This window comes from Armigeres subalbatus, chromosome 2 (assembly GCF_024139115.2).
Source record: "Armigeres subalbatus isolate Guangzhou_Male chromosome 2, GZ_Asu_2, whole genome shotgun sequence".
In the NCBI taxonomy this organism is placed as follows: Eukaryota; Metazoa; Arthropoda; class Insecta; order Diptera; family Culicidae; genus Armigeres; species Armigeres subalbatus.
In genome coordinates, this window is record NC_085140.1 from 171,995,307 (window position 1) to 172,017,880 (window position 22,574).

Genomic DNA, 22,574 nt, shown 5'->3' on the forward strand with positions numbered 1-22,574 from the left:
TTATAATCAAAAGAGGGGCGCCAAATCATGGTTTCGCCAAGGGCGCTAGCAGTCCACGCTACGGCTCTGCTTACATATTGTGCAAATAGTCAAAGAAGAGCTTCCCGAGCAAAGTCTGAAAACATGATGAGAGCATATAGAAAACACATTTTGATTTTGACATCAAATTGAAATCATATTTTTTTTCATCATGATTGATTTCATATTTTGATCCTTTGCTCTCATAGCAGGAATAGTTTTCGATTTGATGTCACAGTAAGGTTTTTCTGCTATACATTTTGTTATTTTAACCGTTAAAACGACCAAAAATATATCAAATTAAGTAATCATATTCGGCGATTTCACAACATTAAAACGAGTTATCGTTTTGCTCTCAAGCTTTGCTCGGGTACATCGGGTACACATCGTAGTTGCTAATCATGATTGGCCGAGAAACAGCAAATATGCACAGCTCATCAATTAAATAACATTCTTGGGATACAAAAAAGTTATTCTTATTGTATACTTGCTTCGGTGTTTCCAATTCATGACCAATAATGATGCTGGTCACGTGCTTATAGTCAATTTAGGATTAGGTGAGAAAAATTGGTTTTGAAAACAAGAAGACGAAAACTGTGTTTCAAATCAATCCAACGCAAGATCAATGTGTTTCGTTTAATAATCTTCTACAACACGATCGATCCCGCACTAAATAATTTTGTGCTCTTCGATGCAGACATTAGTTTTATCACTTTACGTTCTCCCACACTAGTTGGCGTGATCAGCATCAACACGATCGATTGCACACACAACAAATTTCTGCTACGCGAGGTAGATTTTTTTAACTTCGCGTTCTTCCGGAATAGCTGCCGTCCCATGACCAGCATCCACATGATCGTTTCCGCATTCATATATAAGAAAACTACATACGAATTTGTCGACTAAGAATGAGGTTATGTAGTAAGCGTTAATAGGAATATTGTATAACCTAAAGTTTTGAAATCAACTTTACGATTATGTTCAGCGGCGCAGCCAAAATTTTTGATAATATTAAGTATGGTTTAAGTTTAAATTTGTTTCGAAATTCCGCGGAATTCCGTTAAATTTCGTTAGAACTTGTCATAAGACGAGTTAGTACAATCCCATTGAATTCCACCACTTAATTGTATCTTGACAGATACGTATTTCGACCTCAAATGTAAGGCCGTCTTCAGTGTCTCGTACTTGACTCGACTTGAAGTCGAGTATTTTACGAAACGAAACGAAATCAAGAAATCAGATTTCGCGATGCTCAAATTCCGCGAAATTCCGCGGAATTTCGTTTCGAACCACCTGAAACGAAATTTTTCGAAATACCGCATATGCTTACGATGGAGCCCTCATTTTCGAGGAACTTTTCTATTATTCTGGAGCAAGAAGGACTCCAGAAGCGTTTTTTATTTATTTCAGAGTAAGAGGAATCTGAACTTTTTGGTTTATTTCGGAATGAGTGGTAATTCTAGGTATTTTTTTTTCTCAATTCCGGGGCGATTGAAGATTGGTCAGCATTATTTTAATCAAAAATAACATTCAAACTTAAATCGAGAATTTCGGTTCGGTAATATTTTTTACTGATCTTATACGGTAAAAGACAATTTGAATCGGGAACTCAGTTAGTCTGGAAGAATTAACGGTTTTCTGCAGGGGGTCGTACACTAATTACGTAAGCAATTTTTCTGGGTTTTTCAAACCCCTTTCCCCCCATGTAAGATTTTTCCCATACAAATCATTTTTTATTGATATGAGCGTAAGAAAATAGCAGACCCCCTTCCTTCCATAAGTGCCTACGTAATTAGTGTATCAGTTTTACCGATATCTCAGTTGTGAAAATTATAATACTGAGTTTCGGTAGTACGTATTACCGATGAAATCTGGGGTGTCATTGTGCATCTCGAATCGAATCACTCGATTCGTACGATTTTGCATTCGTTTCGAAAAAATTGCGGCATTATGTATTTCGTTCGACTTCATTCAGTCGCAGTACAAGATTTCGAATGGTGCGGTACTAGCTCAATCGAGTATGTTCTGTCAAACGAAATGTAAACAGAGAGAATAAGAGATAGCTGTCTCCGTGTTTAGTATGCCGCCCGCTCTGGAGAGACAACCTTCAGCGCATGGCGAATGTGAGTAAACAGAGAGGACAAGAGTAATTTCATCTGCCGGTAGCATGTTGCCTGTTGGAAAGGCATCCTTCAGGGCATGAATTGGCAGTTAATTTATAAACAATTATTGAGCAGTTGTAACCGATTAGAACATTATGCCGATACGATATGTTTTGTAAATTGAGATATTGTTACGACACAAATTATAAGTTTTATGTTTATTCGAATGTATGCCACAGATTAAATTTTGAGCTAAATAATTTAAAGCTAAAGAAGGATTCGATAATAAATTACTTTGATGTATCCATGTGTTTATGTTAAATGCACTTATCTCTTGCGCGTTTTACCCTTCTTATTTTTATTTAACTCAACTATTTTTACGTAGATTTTGGAATATATTACGCATTGCAAGAAAAATTTGGAACCCTGGAAAACCCAAAGCGCCTCCAATGAATATTTTCTAGGCTAATGATCAAAGCAGCTAATGCTAGATTTGCGAAGTTTTGTTTATATTTATAATTATGACATTCCTAGGAAATATGCTTTACTGAACAGAAAACACATGATTTAACAAAATTTTGAAAAGCTTTGAAATGTTGTGTGACTCAGGGGTCAGCAGAAGCACTGCGATTTGTGGTGGGCATAGGCTGCGGGCTCTGGAAACCTCTTGCAAGGTGTTTCTGTATGTATCTAAAATTTGGTTCAACTAAAGCGATAGCGTTTCGCTCAGAACCAAGCTCAGAACGCACTAGTTCAAATCATGGTATTGGTGGGTCTCTTAACAGAACCGACAGGAAGACCTTTGGGCGAAATAGAAAGTCAGCTCAGGTTCAATAAACCGCCGATTAAATCAATTATTACGAACAGACTAAGCGTTTTGGGGCGTGTAATTACCTAGCTTCCCTAACCATAAGTAACTGAACCACTAGAAATTAAATTTCTGTGAAGAAAACATTAATAAAGAACTAAGCTGCGGTAAAATTGATATTTATGTGAACGTGCCTCAAGGGATCAATACTTTGCATTTCGGATTAGTTTACACCTAGGCAAGAATTGATCTTTCCATGTTTATGGGCACGCCACTCAAATGATTGGATTGCATGACAGTTGATATGTTTTAAGAATTTGAGCTCAATTCAAATGTATGATTTGTTCTATGCGGGGATTGCCCTCTGCGCGTTATTTCCGCGGAGCTATCCAAATTTTTCTTTTTCTCCGTAATACACGTTTTTACGCAGATTTTTCCCATAGCTTTTTCACGCGGTTTATCGAAATCGTCAAGAAATACGTGAAAACTGCAGAAACAAAAAAGATTTTAGTTGAATACGTTTTTACGCGGATTTCGAGATAATTAGAGATTGCATATTGTCTGGAAACTATGAAAGTAGGTATACTATCACATTCTTTCCTTCAAGATACAATAATGAACCATTTATTCTCTTCCCGTAGAGAAATAATAACAAATATATTTAAAAACTTTCAACAAGTAATCGCTCTCGAACAACATTCGAAAGCTATAAAGGTGACGAGTGTTTTTCATTCGACTTGAGTCGTTTTCCAGTGTGCTATCGAGCTGAGACGAGACCTGCAAAGAGGAAAAAATGTAACTTCAGCTGCTGCCAGTCAACTGCTGTCACGAACTGTCAGGTGCAACCAGCAGCTTTTTGAGTGAAAGTATTGGTATCCCAAATAAAATATTCCACATCATTTTTGCTTTACCATGACTTTTTTACTTTAACGAGTATTCCAAACCTTCCGTTTAGCTTGTTAATAATCAGTAATAAACCTGTGTTTTGTTCCCGGTATAAAAATCCTTATGAAAATGAATTAACATATTTCGTGAATTGGATACACTTTTATTGTGCTCAGAAGGGTCCACCTGGGGCTTAGGTGAAACAGTCAAGTAAACAGTTGAAACTCGATGGTCAACTGTGATGAAAAGAAGAACAAGTGTCAAAACAAGAGAAAAGAAGCAGCGTCTTTGCAGGTCTCGTCTCAGCTATCGAGTATCCATAATGCCAAAACATCTTGTTATTCTTGTACCTCCTCGAGCATACTCGAACGATTAGTCGTTTTCGAGATCGAATCGAAAGCCGTAATGCCAAACATGTTCGACTCGATAGAATTACGTTCGAATCGAGATGCGCAATGCCACCCCTGTTTTAGGAAAATATCCTGCAAATGTCAAAAAATAAACCGATCACTCAGTAAAATAAAGGCACTTATCTGAGTATCCGGTAAAAATAGTACCATGTTCTCGGTTTTCGACCAGGTGCCGCATGGTTTGACGTCATATTTATTTGCGAATCAGAACTTTTGATATTCTGATTGCAGTGCAAGAACTTGTTTGGCAAATGATTTATGCTGCCGGTAGAAATTCTTGTTTACTTGAATATTCAGGTAAGGGCAAACATTTTTACTATCTTGTGTCAGCATATTTGTGCTAGTTTCCCTAATGTAACGTACACACGGTCAAGCAGTTTGACCAACATTGACTCCACCTCTCGTTTATTCAAACACCCATTAAGCTCTACCAACAGCGGCACGAACAATCAATTTATTCGACCAACAATGTCACACACGAACGAACGAAGCGCCAACTTGAGCACCAACCATCAAAAAATATATGGGGGCTTGTGCAACTTCACTACAAATGCTCAAACATGTTCGGCGAGCCTTGACTCCACCCCCGACAACTCAAACCAAAATCAAACCGTTTTAATTTTTTCCAACCGAGCCGCCAACTGTCAAATGGTTGTTCGAACAACTTCACACACGTTCAAACAAAGCAGCAACCGAAGCGTTTTCTTGGGGGTGGAGTCAATGTTCGTCAAACTGCTTGACTGGTGTGTACGTTGCATAAGATTGATTTGTGTGTGTTTATTTTTTAATTTAAACATTTCTAGGCAAATGGAATAGAAACTGTCATCAGCATACGATGTACTGCCAAGAGTTCTGCCGGATCACCAACATGCTTTGTTCTGAATCCAGAACTATAAAAATACTGTTTTCCTATACGTTTAGTCCTAATGAATTACTTTCTACTAGCAACCCTATAACCAGAGACCGGCGGAGTGAAAAACTGTCGAACTGGCAACGTATGAAAATGCATGAAATCGCAAAAATAATGCTGGCAGCACTTGAACTTTTTGCTTGCTTCTTATGGAGGCAAAAAGTAAACAAGTCGAATTGGAACCGCTTCTGACGGTTCGATGGGAAACAAGATGGCGTCTTCGCCGATCTCTTATTCTAGTATTTCTACTTTCTACAACTTTTTTTTCACATTTTTATATAATTGAGCGGAAATGAGGTTCCCTGAGGTTAACATTGTGATGACTTCCCTGGCGTGCAAGCAATATCGCTAGTCCTGTAATATTGGAAGAAGACAGCAGCAGAAACTTTTACTAATTATGTTTTCTGATTTAAATATTGCATGTGTTTTTTTAATATCAATATACAAAGTGAAAATTTAATCACATTTCCATTCGGCACTATGAAGTACTTTTTTTTTAGCTTTTTAACTGGGCTGTCGAGGGGATTCACGATGCACTGTTATGTCCAATGTTTTACATGGAACGACAGCAATATACCATTTAGACTCCCCTCGCAGCCTAGTGTTTGTTTTTGTTTTCTGACGGATAACTGCGTTTTAACTGGGCTTTGGCCCAGTTAGCGATCGCCCAGTTAAAAAGCAGTCCAGTTAAAAAGCGCCCAGTTGGCGAACTGTTGCTGTAATATGTTTACAGATGTCCCAGTATTGTTTTACCGATTGCTCGGTAGCTAATAAAAATTTGCTCGAGAGCTCGGTAATTGAATTCGATTACCGAGGTGACTACCGAGAGCTCAGCTGTTGAGAAATCAGTAATTCGTTTACCGAGCCCGGCAAACAGAATTAAGTGTGTTTCGAGTCGTGACTTACGGATAGAACGGTTGATACCTCTTTCAGTAGAATAATAGCGACTGAACTGGTATAATAGACATACAACGTTTCGATGTATGTATATTTGACTTTTTTTAATGGATGAAGAAGCTCAAAATCGCTGAAACAAGAACATCCTTAAATAACGTAACGTTTAGGTTGCGTGAAGTGTTGCGTTCATACACAGGGGCAGGGGGCGTTGAAAATAGCCAATTTTGAAGTAACATAAAAATTGGATATTCCCAAAGGGTGAGATACGCTCTAGATAATAGATTAGGGCTCATTCACAAATTACATAACGCATGAAGGGGTGGGTGGGTACACAATATTGCGTTACAAAATGTTCCGTTTGTCTAGGGAGTGGGTGGGTTTGTTTATAGTTCTGTTACGGTTAACATTTATGATAAAAAAATAATATAAGAAAACGATATTACTAAAAATTAAATTTGACAGTATTATTATGTAATACGAAGGAAATTAAGGTAGAGTTCACTAAAAACACTAATTTGAAATTGAAATTTTGTGAATTGTTAGTAAGACGTTATGCGTTACAGATGGAGGTGGGTGGGTATAAAGGAAATGTTACAAACAGGTCACGGAGGGGTGGGTGGGGGTTCAAATCTGTTATTTTTGCGTTATAAAGTTTGTGAATGAGCAATTAGGATTTTTGGGTTAGTGTCGTTAGTGTTTTTCTTAGTATACTCCAATTATTTGATTAGATTCTTTGCTAACATTACTGTGTCAGAAGTTGACTATGAACTGGTTATTTAGGTTAGGTTAAAATAGCATCCACCTGGCTAGATCGAGCGTGAAATTTGAGTGTGGAAAATAATTCGTGCATAAATCAGCGCCGTGCAACCCATTAGCTTTAATTAGATTTCCTTATTAATAGAAAGCATCTCAAGCATGTGTAAAGCATATACTAAATAGAGGAAAGAGTGTACGTTGTGCATACTGCTACCGTGATCCTGTTCTTTTGCAATTTGCCATTCACCTGAAGGCGCTCTCCCACAACCCGGTATTCTGGCGGTAGCTTTTGCCGTTCGGAGCGTTCCTACATAAATGGCGGAACATCGTCTGTGGTATGATTTTTCCTTTTAATTTTGCACCGTGCATGGAAGCGTCATGCATTTACAGCATTATGTTAGCAAGGAAACAGCTACGAGTGGAGTAGCACAGGAACACAGCGAGCCGAGAAAGGATATGCGAAGCTTCATCGCTCGAGGGGAAAATAATGGAAATTATAATAATAGGAGAACTATGCAAAGCTATATACAGTTGCGAGAGAACCATCATAGGTTGGAAAATAGTTCAATTGGTTGCAGTGTTAGTTGAAAAAGAAAGAAGCAGACTGATAAAAATTCAATTTATTCAAAAGAGATTTTAATTTACTATCACACAATAAACGTACAAATTTAAAATATGTGAAATTTGAAAATAATAAATAGCATTTCGTGAATATTTTTTTGGAACACTTTGAAAACAATTAGTTTGACAAATATAAATATCTTTAGTACGAGTATACATTTGTTCCAATATTCACTATTTATATAATGATTTTTTTGCATATGTAAATAAAAGGTGCATGACAATAGCCAATCCAGAATAAAGTGCCTAGAAGAAAGCCGCAACCAACAAGGGAGCCAATCCAATCTAACTACGTCTATCCGAAGGAAACACATAAGGAGCCAAACTATGCAGCTGCTACACTTTTCCGGGTCACTAACACTTACCGATTCCCCGCATCGAGTAAACCATGGCAGTTGGCGGGAAGGGACACATTGGCGGTGGACTGTCCGAGGCGGGAAGCACGTGGTAGGAGCTGGCGGTGGCCACCCCGACCCCGCTGGTGCTGCCCTCCGAGTCCGAGTGGGAGTTGGTGTCCAGACGCATGTAGGTGGCCACCTTGGACTGGATCTCGATTGGAAGCTACCGGCGAGAAGACGGGACAGAAAATGGAATTTTCAAATAGTTTTTTTTTGTTCGTTGGGCGAAATCAAATGCTAAGGATGAGACCCGAGAAGGTTGAAGAGTTTGTCCTCGTCGTAGTTCTATGGACAAATAATGCACTTACCGTAGAAAGCTTTGGCGAAACGAAGCTGTCCGGTTTGCACTGCAGCAGCTGGATGGCAACGCTCATGTCTGTTTTGTATCGTTCCTGAAAATTAAGTTGGGAAAAAAGACAGAGAGAAAGAACAATGCTATAAGAAGTCGACCAGCAGTATGCAATTAACATAATTGAGTTGTTGAAAGAAAATTGCTCGGAATCTGTAGGAGATTTGCTTATAATTGCTCGTAAACAACCAGTTTACAGCCGGAGCAGATGATGAACTATTTCTAGGAAACTTCATCAAGGAAATTAAACACGGTATTAACCCAGGCAGAAGCGTTTTGGTAGTAAATGACCATAAGCTACAGTTTTCAGATACAGTCAATCGTAAAATGGAGCATACACCCTGGATTGGATAAAAGTAATAATCAATCAAATTATCTTTTTATGCATTTCAATACTGTTTTTCATTCTGTTATCAATAAGGGTATAAAAAGTTTAAAATTTTGTTCCGGTTTGTAGTTATTTGAAAATTATTACAAAAAAAATCAGATTAATCCACCTAGCGGTGATGATGCCTTTCTCGTGCGGTAAAAAAAAAGTATGTTGGGCATTACTTCTGAGCCCATCGTACGATCGGGTGAATTTTCAATAGCAAATAATGAGACAGGATTCTGCGATGAATGCAACCTGTTGCGAGGAAATCGGTTTAGGGTAGGGTGGTCGGTATTGGCCATTTTTGACAAATACCGGTATTCGGTATTTGGTGGAGTCAATACCGGTAATACCGGTATAAACCGGTATTTTTGAAAATTTTAGAAGTAAAACTTGAATTTAAACTTTTCGGCGAAAAACAATATTTATTTATACTTGAAGTGTAAAAACCATTGCTTGTTTAGCTGGACAAAGTGAAATTTAAGTAGACATAACATACTGAGCAATTCATCACCCAATCCGCATAGGATTTTGTTCACAATATTGCCAGCTGCTAAAAATGCTCTCCCTGGTTTAATAGAAGTTGGACGAATGGTTTCAAGAGCGTTGAAAATCAATCTCAAGTACTTGCCCTTAATCCCTTTAGATTCATAGTAGGAGAATAGTTTTGCTCTGCTGCAGTATCTTTACGAGTTGTTCTTTTACCGATAAACCAGAAAAATCCTCCATAGAGGTATCTTCTATGCACTGGTCGTCAGGTGTGGTCGTTACCTATGCATACTGCTCTGATGCATGAATGATTAGACGCTTCAAGATCTCGCCCACTTGCTTAATCAAAGACGGATGTCTTAAAGAAAATGCAAAAAACATGTCTGATCAATTGCTTTTCGGCAGGATAATTCAGAAAAGCAAACAAATCAGCGTATTCTGATCGTCTCTTGGATTCATTCTTTGGGAGCATCGCAATCAGGGTAGAAATATTTCACAGTCAATGCAGTGAAAAACATGGATCTCAGTATAATCTGCAATCGCCTTCATCGCCGCCGTGATGAGTGCGACTGGGTGCAGCCGAAAAATCATTTCCAACACCGATCATTCAATTTCGCATTCAGCCACTCGTCGCTCTGACAGGCTGCTCAGTTCGCGCCTTACCGTATGAATGTGAGTGGCCCATTTAAACGCGTGGTGATTTTTTCAATGGATCAATCAAGGTAACCCATTTTGCACTCACCGCAACTAAACAACGGCGGCACTGTATATGCATATTACTATTCATGTGTGTTTGACAGAACACGTCTACGGTGGCGCGATCTGCTCATTTCATAGCGGCAGTTTTTGCTTATTGATTGGTCCATTTGCTGGGTGAATGTGTACATTTTGCTGTGGTAAATTTCATCTTCGCGGCGCAGTGGGTGATAGGAGTTCTGTTGTTTACTTTTCTGCCTCTCCGGGAATGTGAGGTTGATTTCAAAGCAGGAAGAAAATAAAAAATGATATAAAAAACATCACCTTCATCCAGTGCTGCCGAATATTTACAACCCTGATCGCAATGGAGACAATTTCTGTGGCTTTACTTGATAATTGTCACGTCAGCAGAGTAGTTCCATAGCAGCTTGAACAGGTTCGAAGGCTTGAATTATTTCACCTACCGAAAACAAAAATCATAACCACATAAGATAAGTTTGGATCGCAGTTTGAAATCGATCAAAGTTTTTTGAACGGCCCCCTAAAACTCTTTGAACGTGAACGTCGTCAATGATGCTTACTTGTGCAAATGTTCATTCATACGCGCATTCAATTGTTGTAAGTGTTTGTGGCACGGTGAATCGTTAGTTTAACTGAAAACTATTCGTGATTTTTTATACCAACAGCAAAATTTGAAATACCGAAAATACCGGTATTTTCCGTCTCTAAAACCGGTATTTTCGAAACTCAAAATTGGCCGGTAATACCGGTATTACCGGTATCGGTATTACCGGTTAGACCACCCTAGTTTAGGGTAAGTGCATTAAGAGGGAGCTAAATTTTTTTACGCGCTTTTTTCTGAGAAAAAGTATATTGGCCATAACTTGAGCATACTTGAGCATACACCAAATGTTTTTGTTTGAAATCTCTTCTTATGAACATTATCAATGCAATTCAATGCTCTTTTTTTATGGCAAGGCTTGAAATAGTATAATATATTATTTCAAGCCTTGTCATGAAGAAAGAACATTAAATTACATTGATAATTTTTGTAGGAAGAGATTTCATACAAAAACACTCGGTTTATGCTCAATTTTGCGGCATCTTATAGGCCTTTTTGGTGATAATTTTCCAATAACTATACATCGGAACAAAATTTTTAGCTTTTTATACCCTTATTGATAACAGAATGAAAAACACTATCGAAACTGATGTGTTGATGACTATTTGATTGCCTTTGAAATTGTTCATACATTTATTTGAATTTCCAAAGTGTTGAGTTTTTTGAAAAATTTCTAGAGATGAGATAACGGCCCAGAGAGTAGACCCTTTGAACATGTAAAGTATACAAAATAACAGAAATGCCAACTTTTAAATACTCGGTAGAGAGTTTATTGATTTTATCTGGTAAAAAATTCCACATTCATATCCCTAGTAATATTTTGGTTTTATACTGGTTTTATAACACTCTTGTAGAGTAAATTGTGGTCTTCAAGAGCGTTGTAAAACTTAAAATGTCACTTGGGATAATTAGGAATGAGCGGTAGCGTACATTAATCAGACACAAACAATCATTATGAGAAAAGGCTTGCAAAAATCGTTGACCGTTACGAATATACAATGGACTTTGCACGTTAATGTCTCAGCCATTTTTTGATGAATTTCCATTTTTTAGACCATTAGATCACGGAAAAGTCAACGCTTCTTTGTATTGTCCTGCCTGGAAATGCTGATTGTCAACTATAAGTTATTGATAATTGGTAAAAAGTTTAGAAAAAGGTAAATACGTAAATCCACCAATCCCGTATGTGCATGCACAGACATCAAAATCAAGAAACTTTTGGGATTAGAGGACACAGAAGGACTACGACGGTAGTAGCCGGCGAAAAACCATCGCATCGGGGGTGGCCGTCGGGGTGGATGTTGCAGATCACTAAACCGCAACGATTGCAGCGATAGCTCTTTGGCCAGCAGCAGTGTGGCCGTCGCTGACAGCAGCACTCATCTGACGCAACGATGATGCCAGTAGCAGTGGTCCCAGCAGAAAATAAATCATCAAGTCGTCTTCCACAGTAGTAACAAAAAGTGAAATTTCAAGCCAGGGGTTGAACAAACGTTTGATTGCTATTAATGATTAGAAAGACGCAATGTTAAAAGAAAATCGGTTCTTTTCAGGATCAGCATGTGAAGAAATGGTGGTGATGTTGAAAATTCACTCTAAATGGTGATCATCGGACAATATCCCCTAGTAACACGCGTGTTTCACATGGGCTACGACAACTCACATGATTTGGTCATTAGAAAGCTGCTGCAACCATTTTTTCCTGACATGTGTTGCTCGGGACAGTATTCTGAAAGGCGCTTTTGGTGAAAGAAAATCGGTTCTTTTCAGGACCAGCATTTTTTGAAAAAAAGGTGTTGATTGCAAAGATGGATTGCTTCGGTGGCATCGGTTTTTGGCGTGGTAGCTTGATTGCTGTTAGTGATTGAATAAGCGCTTTGTTGAAATAAAATCGTTTTTTTAGAACCACCATTGAAGAAAAGAAAAAGGGTGAACAGATGTGAAATTTCTCAAAATAACGAGACAGTGGTCTTTGTCGGTGGTTTGTGAAGCAATTTTGTTTTTGTTTTTTAGTTTGAAGTAAATTCATCTCGGGTCAACTTCCTTGTGTACGAACAATGGAGCTGAAAATAATCACTAATAGCAACAAACCAAATTCGGAATTAAAAGACTTTACTATTCCATTTATTTCCACTATAATTGTAGTGGACGTAAATGGAATAGTGAAGTCTTTTCACTATGTAACATTTCCCCTAAGACGCTCATAATAATTAATCAAAATAAGAATCTTGCGAGATAATTTCACTTTTTGTCGACGAAAGCATCGCTATGATTTACCGTCGAATCGCTGAAGACGCCACCCAAGTGAATAAATATTCTACAGCATCCACCTAATGACGGCTGCTACTCGGACCGCCATCGAATTTTCTTCAGTCAATATGCGAATAAATTAAATGCCGCTTCTCCCTTCAACGCACTTGTGATTCCTCTATCAACCAAAACCAGAATCTCGTGAAGAAATTTAAACTTGGCTGCTACTGACGCCATCTATTCGAACAAATTTATTGCATTGCCTTCCTCCATCCACTTTCGGTCGTCGCCAAACAATTAAGTTTTGCACTTTGAAGAAAATTTATTCCAAATCAACCTTCTCTTGTATAAGATGGTGGCCCGGAAAAGTCGATTTCATTTCTAATCACTAACAGAAACAAAATCAAAGTAAGAATCTTCCCAAAAAATTTCACTTTCGACGGACGACAGCCAAATCGATGAAGCCACGGTAGTGAAAAGTTTCTGCAGCAAGCACCCGTCGACTACCGTCGCTTAGATGGAGACCCCTTGCGAGCAGAGGCGTAGGATGGCCAATTCGGAGATAACGAGTCCGATTCTCGGTCTCTGGACATAGTGCATCAATCGTACTTACCACACAAGATACATAGTCATGCAATGGCGGGCATAGAAAAGCTTTCAATTGCTAAATGAGAAAATGCTAATAGAAGTTGAACTAAGTTGAGAAGCATGCCAAGTTCTAGTTGAAATGTAGAGCCATTGAAGAAGAAGATACTCTTCTCAACATTACTCATTTGTTTACCATTCACAGCACATAATCAAACTCAGATACATGTAAGAAAATCACACTGGACGCTTAGAATTCACCACAGACCCTGGTGGTTGCTCTTTGGAAAAATCCTTTCAACTAACTTCCGAGAATAATGATGGTCCTGAAAAGAAGCGTTTTATTTTTAATAAGGTTCCTCTCCATTTTACTCCTACTCTTTCCTTTTCTCATGAAAAATCTCTTCTACTCATAATCTCGATCTTCTTCCCAATAATGTAATCCCATTAGCCCCGCCCCGTCTAAAGGGTCGGATAGACAGACACACAGGCCATTCCAGTTCGAGACAGCAGCTCGTACGGACGTGTTTTTTTGCTCGCGCATTTTTTTCAAGTGTTTTTTCTCGCTCGTTCACTGTTTATGTTTTCACTTCGTAGCGTTGGCATTATTTTCCGTTAAGGGAGACTCGGTTGCCGATTCGGTCACAGGAGAGGTGCCTAAGCGCACTGCTCTTGGAGGCGCGGGTAACCCCTCCAAGCAGCTTTTTCAGAGCAACGTGTTCTCGCCGTTGCCGCTTGATGATGCCGGCAATTCGCCGAAAAAGAGAAAGAAGCAGCAATCGCAGCTGCCGCAGGTGCAACCGAAGCGAAGGAGAAGTGCCCGCCCGTGTGTGTGAAGGGCGATCCGTCAAATTTGCTCCCAAAAATTCGCCAAATGATCGCTAAGGACCTGAAAGGTACTTTTCGGTACCATCCGTCGTAGAGTTTCTCGAGGCTTTGCTGCTAGGGCTCCACGACATGAAGGAAGAAGATCTAATTGCGGAACTCAAGAGCTGCAGCCAGAAGGTGAACTTTCCAGCCATCGGCTCCCCGTCGTGCGATTCCAATCCTCCCACCTTTGCAACCTCACAAACGGCTGGCGGTCGCTGCAGCATCGATTCAAGCTCAAACACCACACGCTCCATCCACCAGCGAATGGCCCCCACTTCCTCCCCCTGGGTTCCGTCGTCAGGACAATGAGCCCCTTTCGGCCGAGACCCCTCGCTCTACACATCGGAGCAGCTAGTTCCAATTTTCACCCAACTGGCGACGCGACTACGCGGGTGCAAAACACGCTTTGACCAGATCTTCACCCTGGGCATGTTCATCATTGAACAAAATCATTGAACTGGTTGGTTTACTGGAGAGAGAGAGATCGACGTGGCCTTCATCACGGAAACGTACCTAAAGCCCGAGGTAAGTGTACACTGTACATATTCCGTGTGGTGAGACTCGATCGGTCCAACTCCAGGGGAGGAGGTGTGGCTATCGCACTAAGGAGTAATATCAATTGGTCGGGGTTCAGCCAAACCGCACCAAGCGGCTTTTCGACTGACTTGTGATATTTTGTTCGTAAAAGGACAACGGAAATTGTTTCATATCAATTTAAACGTACATTTGCAGTAGGATATCCTCAGTTATGGGGTTGAGGGATATCCGATACGATTGACGATCAATTAAATCTGCCAAGTCTCCAACTCAAGCTCATCGAGACCGTTGGGGTAAAAGTTACTACTTCTGTCGGTCTCATCACCCTCATTGTGGCCGCATACCGCCCAAAGCAAGCGAAGGAGATCGATGGGACTCGGCTGCCCTTCGTAGAGACATCGTGAAGCTTACACGGCGTCAAGGGCAATGCGTCATTGAAGGCGATCTGAAAGCAAGACATCAAGCCTGGGGAAACTCAAAAAGCAATCGAATCGGCATACTACGGAGTAGCGATCTGGAAGAAAGCCATTACATGAGCCCGGATTCACCAACCCGCCTGAGCAGAACCGGGGTTCATTCGACGCTCGACCTGTTCATCACGAACATGGCCAACCACTTATCGCAGCCAGTCGTTTATCACAATCTTGGACAGAACATCATCATCCCATACGAAGCAGCCTTTAACGAGCATGCTAACAACGTCCATCTTATTCCAAACGACTTCTCGGAGGAGTTGGAAATCTCAGCTGGCCTATATGGAATTGACGGCCTATATTAAATCATCGAAAAACATGAATGTCCCAGGCTTCGACAGCATCCTAAATCTCGAACTCAAACACATGAGTGCTCCATTCTTTGAGCACCTTTCGCTGATCTTTAATCAGTGTCTCCGTCTCAGCAATTTCCCATCGCCCTGAAAGTCAGCAAAAGTCATCCCCATCCGGAAGCCTGGGAAGGATCCTTTCTCTCCGAAAAGCTATCGCCACATCAGCCTTCTCTCAGGGTTATCCAATAGATTCATAGTCTGCCGAACACCACAACATCTTACTCGAGGAACAGTTTGGTCTCCGACGCGGTTCAACTGTACATCAACTGACCCGAGTTACCAACGTCCTCATCAACAGTTACCTGTCGGCAAGGACATTCCGGGTCTCAATCATCGCAGCGAGTTTCAATGCACACAACATCGTCGCAGATGTCCCCCAGGACAGTATCCTCGGGTCCCTGCTTTTCAATCTGTTCACCTCCGATATGCCAGAACCTCTCCATCTCCTCTCCTGTCTCCATCGTCTACAGCGGTAGAGTGATCAAAGCGTTGGGCAAGGGCTGGATGCCCTTACAGAATACCTCACCAGGTGGAAGATCTGTATCAACGCGGCGAAGACCCATTCATTTTCCCCCACTCTAAATCCCCTAAACATGTTCCGCCTGGGGTCTGTAAAATCACCCTCAATGGAATGAGCCAATGAGGCCGACTACCTTGGCTTGACCCTCGACAGCAAGCTTACTTTCCGTCAACAGGTTAACAAGACGGTGACAAAGTGTAATGTTTTGTTGTAACTACTGTACCCTTTGATCAACCGTTGATCGTCATTATCCCTGCAATATTAGCTTGCCATCTACAAGCAAATCATCCTCCCCGTCCGTGATCGAATACGGCATGCCGGCCTGGGAGAGCTGCGCAAAAACTCATCATCAGAAATATTTTCGCAAGATTCTTACAATCATTTGGTTGCTGTTCGTGGTTGTGAAGGCACATCAACTGTAAATAGCTTCATTTCAGAACCATCATTGTTAACGGAAGAGAGTTGATTTGAGACGAACTTTCTTCAAAGTGACAGAAAATGTAATGGAAATGATGACGTAATGGCAACGGTGATGGCCGTTGGCGATTGTTACGTCAGAAAATTTGGTCGTCACGATAGCGTCTGTAGCGATTCAGCGAACTTAAATGCTTTTGCAGGATTCAGGCATTTGGTTGTGGTTTATGTTTGAAAAGTCGCCTTTTTAAAAGTAAATTGGATTCAATTTATTATTGGGTCGAAAAGAGCTCGAGCTCGAGAAAGCGCAAAAAGTAAAATTAAAGCTAAGATAGATTAATTTCCTCACTTTTGTTATTCTTAATACTTTCTTTTTCAGTGGTTTCATGCAAGATAAGACATTTCTCATCTGTGCAGTGAATTTTAAATCACCAACGTCAACAAACCCAAAGTCGGAATTTTGTGATATAATGTGAAGTATGTGAATCAGTATGTGAAAAAGGGTTTAGAAAATTCAAAACATATGCAAATGAAACGTTTATCGTTGATACAGCCCCAGCAGCACAACCCAAACCGACTTGTTTGCAGCAACTCAAATGTGACTAATTTCGGTTACATGTCAGTCACAGAAACTTTTGTGCAACATGTGTGCTTTTAGCGGGAAATTGACCTTTTGGTATAATTTGTGTACGAGATTAACAAACATTTGTCAATGCAGTGTAACCTTTCTGTATTTCCATCAACTTTTATTCATCTTAAGTGAAATATAAAAGCATTAACCCTGATTCAAGGAATGTCGTGTATTTGTAATGTAAAATACCTACGGAATAACGTTTAATTTACTATTTCATAAACGTATCTCGAATTTACCTCTGTGCAATACCCTCACGCCGAAAATCTTACAGTTTGGCAAAACATACCAAAGCAAAAGAAACAAATCACGAATCAGAACGGAAATTTCTTCGAGATTGATTTTTTCCACGAACTGGCAGTATCTAATTTATTTCCCCATTTCTTCTACTCACGGAATGCTACCGGAATCAGAAGAAAATCCGAACGGTGCGCTATAGGTGCAGAGAAATGGTGAAATGGAAAGCACAAAACTCTTGAATCAAGTGGGTGGATTTAAAGCATAGCTTTACTTATTCGAATGCTATATCCTATGTGCCAGCGATGGATGTGGATTTTAGTGTTTCTGGGGAGATTAAAAGAACGGTAGGTCCTTTTTGGTCGGGAGCCGAGTGCCATTGCAAATGATGCAGTTCAACCAGCAGCGTTCGAGAGTGATGAAAAGGCGAAAACTTGCTCATTCATAGTATTTGTAGGTGAGTGCACTTGAGAGTTGGTATGGGAAAATACGGAAAGTGCCGACTCACAACAACGAGGAAAAAATAAACTTTCAGATGGATGGCAAGATTGAGTGCAGTCTGGGAGAATTTTAATCCAAAATCGATCACAATGGTAGCCATCAGCCATGGAGCAGGATTATTGGATTGGCAACTTTTCCTCGAGCCCCCTCGAGAGTCCTCGTCTCAAACAGTTCACAGCGTCGTCGGTCACAGCTGCTCGCTTTTCTGCAAATATGTGACCAACCACAATGTAAACTTACTATTATTGTTATTACTAAGTGCTATTTGTCGTACGCTTGGCATGTTCATTCCGGGAGTACGAACCAACCCAAATGTTTTGCAATGGGCACTATTGTGGTATGAGACTCTCCTTGGTGACCCGTACACAATTGATATTCCATCTCAATGGACTAATTAGTTCGCTCCAAGCAATTTATCTAGAGAAAGCAACGCAGAATTACGCGCTTGAACTAAATGTGACTAATTTATGCACACGTTTTTGAATGTGGTAATTTTGCTGATTGACGATGTTTGATTATGCCAGTTCGGACTGATATGAGTTTTAGATTCAAAGATGGAATTATACTTTTGGCTCTACAGTCAAATTGGAGCTTCACCTGTTTTTTAATTTGGTTTCATTATGATTTCAACAGTTTTTAATAGGAAGCTTTTCTATCCCTGCCAATGCATGGTTGATGGTTTTAATTTTTTTAGGGTAACCACAAAGCAATGATGCAGTATACCTTGGGAATCGAAACATTTTTACACATTAGAACATAATAATCCTACGCCTTTGCTTGGAAGGCAAAGGGCGATCTCTCGAATGCATAATTGCCATGTATCGTCACGACATGCAAAAATGTTATTTTGTAATGAATTGAAAGTGATAATGGCTCTTTGGGGTTTTGCCTTTCTCATGTATTGTATATTTTCTTATTGTGTGTATTAAGTTGAATTGAAAAACACATTAATTAAAATAGCAATGCAACTGCTATTTCTTATTCGTTTTCTATAAGGAACCGTTCACAAATTACGTAACGCAAATTTGTATCCAGTTTACGACCCCCTTCCTCCCCCCCATCACACTTTTTGTATGGTTTTAATTTTTTTGTATGGTCCGTACCGCTTTGCCTGACTTCCATCCCCTTCAGGATCTGATTCTATGTAATTAATAGATTATTGGAGCACAACAAATTTTACGAAATCAACGGCCTTATTTCCTATGAGATAAAATCTAAAACTAACCCAAACCTAATCCAAACCCAATCCAAATCCAATCCAAATCCAATCCAAATCTAATCCAAATCCAAATCCAATCCAAATCCAATCCAAATCCAATCCAAATCCAATCCAAATCCAATCCAAATCCAATCCAAATCCAATCCAAATCCAATTCAAATCCAATCCAAATCCAAATCCACTTCAAATCCAATTCAAATCCAATCCAAATCCAATTCAAATCAATCAAATCAATCAAACCAATCCAAACCAATCCAAACCAATCCAAACCAATCCAAACCAATCCAAACCAATCCAAACCAATCCAAACCAATCAAATCCAAACCAATCCAAACCAATCCAAACCAATCCAAACCAATCCAAACCAATCCAAATCCAATCAAACCAATCCAAACCAATCAAATCCAATCCAAACCAATCAAACCAATCCAAATCAATCCAAACCAATCCAAACCAATCCAAACCAATCAAATCCAATCCAAACCAATCCAAACCAATCCAAACCAATCCAAACCAATCCAAACCAATCCAAACCAATCCAAACCAATCCAAACCAATCCAAACCAATCAAACCAATCCAAACCAATCAAACCAATCCAAACCAATCCAAACCAATCCAAACCAATCCAAACCAATCAAATCCAATCCAAATCAATCCAAACCAATCCAAACCAATCCAAACCAATCCAAACCAATCCAAACCAATCCAAACCAATCCAAATCCAATCCAAACCAATCCAAACCAATCCAAACCAATCCAAACCAATCCAAACCAATCCAAACCAATCCAAACCAATCCAAACCAATCCAAACCAATCCAAACCAATCCAAACCAATCCAAACCAATCCAAACCAATCCAAATCCAATCCAAACCAATCCAAACCAATCCAAACCAATCCAAACCAATCCAAACCAATCAAACCAATCCAAACCAATCCAAACCAATCCAAACCAATCCAAACCAATCCAAACCAATCCAAATCCAATCCAAACCAATCCAAACCAAACCAATCCAAACCAATCAAATCCAAACCAATCCAAACCAATCCAAACCAATCCATATCTAATCCAAATCAAATCCAAACCAATCCAAATCAATCCAAATCCAAATCCAATCCAAACCAATCCAAACCAATCCAAACCAATCCAAACCAATCTAAATCCAATCCAAACCAATCAAACCAATCCAAACCAATCCAAACCAATCCAAACCAATCCAAACCAATCCAAACCAATCCAAACCAATCCAAACCAATCCAAACCAATCCAAACCAATCCAAACCAATCCAAACCAATCCAAACCAATCCAAACCAATCCAAACCAATCCAAACCAATCCAAACCAACCAAATCAAATCCAAATCAAATCAATCAAACCAATCCAAACCAATCCAAACCAATCCAAACCAATCCAAACCAATCCAAACCAATCCAAACCAATCCAAACCAATCCAAACCAATCCAAACCAATCCAAACCAGTCCAAACCAATCCAAACCAATCCAAACCAATCCAAACCAATCCAAACCAATCCAAACCAATCAAACCAATCCAAACCAATCCAAACCAATCCAAACCAATCCAAACCAATCAAACCAATCCAAACCAATCCAAACCAATCCAAACCAATCAAATCCAATCAAACCAATCCAAATCCAATCCAATCCAAATCCAATCCAAATCCAATCCAATCCAAATCCAATCCAAATCCAATCCAAATCCAATCCAAATCCAATCCAAATCCAATCCAAATCCAATCCAAACCCAATTCAAATCCAATCCAAATCCAATCCAAATCCAATCCAAATCCAATCCAAATCCAATCCAAATCCAATCCAAATCCAATCCAAATCCAATCCAAATCCAATCCAAATCCAATTCAGATCCAAATTCAATCTTTGTCCAAGTAAAATAAAAAATGATTAGCAATGGTATGGTATGAAACAATTTGTTATGATAATTTAAGCTATAAACTTTTTTTTTATGAATTAGATATCCTCTTATTAGAAGAAAATATTTATATACTAAAGTTGTATTAGTTATGTTCTTAAAATTTGAAAAAAGTGGGTCGTATTTTAGTCTGTTTAGCGGAATCTGAAATCATTTTTGTCCAATTTCTAAAAATCAATACATTTGGTACCTGATGGGTCGCAAGCAATATGAGATTTTGCTAGGGTCGCATATCCAAAAAGTTTGGGAACCTCTGCACTAGAACAACCCTTTTGTTTGACAAGATTCCATTCAAATCATGAAAACTCAAAAATTTTACTTGAAAAAAATGCGTCGTTTGAGCTTATTATTGCTTTAGTACCAAGGTCCTATTGTTGTATCGCATTTCATAAGAAATTCAGACAATACCGCAACAATAGGACGGCTTTCAAAAAATATCGCAACGATAGGCAACTGCGTTCTATTATTGTGATAGTTGGTATCGCAAAACAACATAAGTTTTGCACAATTGACGTAATATTCACTAAAATAGAGTTAAAAAGCAATTTTAATGGTAATGCAGTGCGAATAAAGATAAACAGTTCACATTTCAAGAATTTATGAAATCAATTTCGATTTGACGCGATGATAACCCTCTCCATGATAGGTCTATAAGCGAATTGAAAAAAAAATCAGAAGGGTTATGTACAAGACACAACCGCCCAACGTAAACTACGTAAGGCAGTTTTGTTCATTGAGGATTGTAGTGCCATCATGCATGAATATTTTTAGAAAATTCATTTGATTACTTATGTCACTGGTTTCGAACAAAACTAGCGTATCTTAAGATATGAAAATTGTTGGATACAATTGTTTAAAAATTTTACTATGAAAACCCAAATTTAGTCCTCAGTGGTTATGATGCCTTTCTTGGATCCGAATTGCCCACATTTGGGTTTTGAAGCATTTGATGAAATATTTCAATAGAAGAAGCCCTAGGAAAGCATTCTCTTTTCCGTTTGCAACATTTATTATTCAGAAACATTCCAATCATAGGCATATCTTGTTTTTCGTGCATCACTAGAAATCATAAAATGTCAATCATCTTATCAACATTTGATATTAATGAGCTATTCTCGTCTACTCGGGAAACGTTGCGGACGGGAAAAGATAGTGTGTGTGTTATTACATTCTAACTAGTACTGTCTGGCAGTGTCACCAGTGTTGGTAAAATCTCAAAATCTCAAATCTCATCGGCGATTCAAACCATGCGTGAGTCAAATCCCATCAGAATTATGGCCGAGAGATTTGCTCATGATTTGAATCGCAATTTGCATCATTGCATGATATTTACATGTTCTTTATTGTTGAATGCATTGAATTAATAATTTTTCGTCTAACACAATGGCTAATAATTATATATAAACAAAACATACGTCTCGATTGCGTTTTGACGCTTTTGAGAACGAAATCATTTTTCGGTGAGTGAGCGAAGCGATGCGATTCTGGCCGAGAAACTCAAACGCGATGCTTCCCCTACAGAACCGCAGGCGAGTTAGCTCGTGCATGAAACCTCGATGATTCAGATTTGAGTATGATTCTACCAGCACTGAGTGTCATTATGGATAAAATATTCGTGCAAACATTTTACTAATATCATTGCAAGACTTTTGAATCAGGGAGCAAGAAGGTGGGGGCTCTATTGTATCTCATATAGCCCGTTTC

At 39.3% G+C, this 22,574-nt stretch overlaps 1 protein-coding gene across 4 annotated transcripts in view; it reads right to left on the reverse strand.

Annotated features, from left to right (window-relative positions):
• LOC134211210 (tight junction-associated protein 1) overlaps positions 1-22,574 on the reverse strand; it is a 118,294-nt gene that overhangs the window by 37,195 nt on the left and 58,525 nt on the right. For 2 of the 4 annotated variants that reach the window (XM_062687897.1, XM_062687895.1), the window contains exons 3-4: positions 8,114-8,197; positions 7,767-7,968 (exon numbers count right to left, since the gene is read on the reverse strand). In XM_062687897.1, the coding sequence (XP_062543881.1) occupies positions 7,767-7,968; positions 8,114-8,197 (286 nt within the window). Of the gene's footprint in view, positions 1-7,266; positions 7,969-8,113; positions 8,198-22,574 lie in introns of those variants that run through there. The other 2 variants (XM_062687896.1, XM_062687898.1) reach the window with 2 other exon arrangements.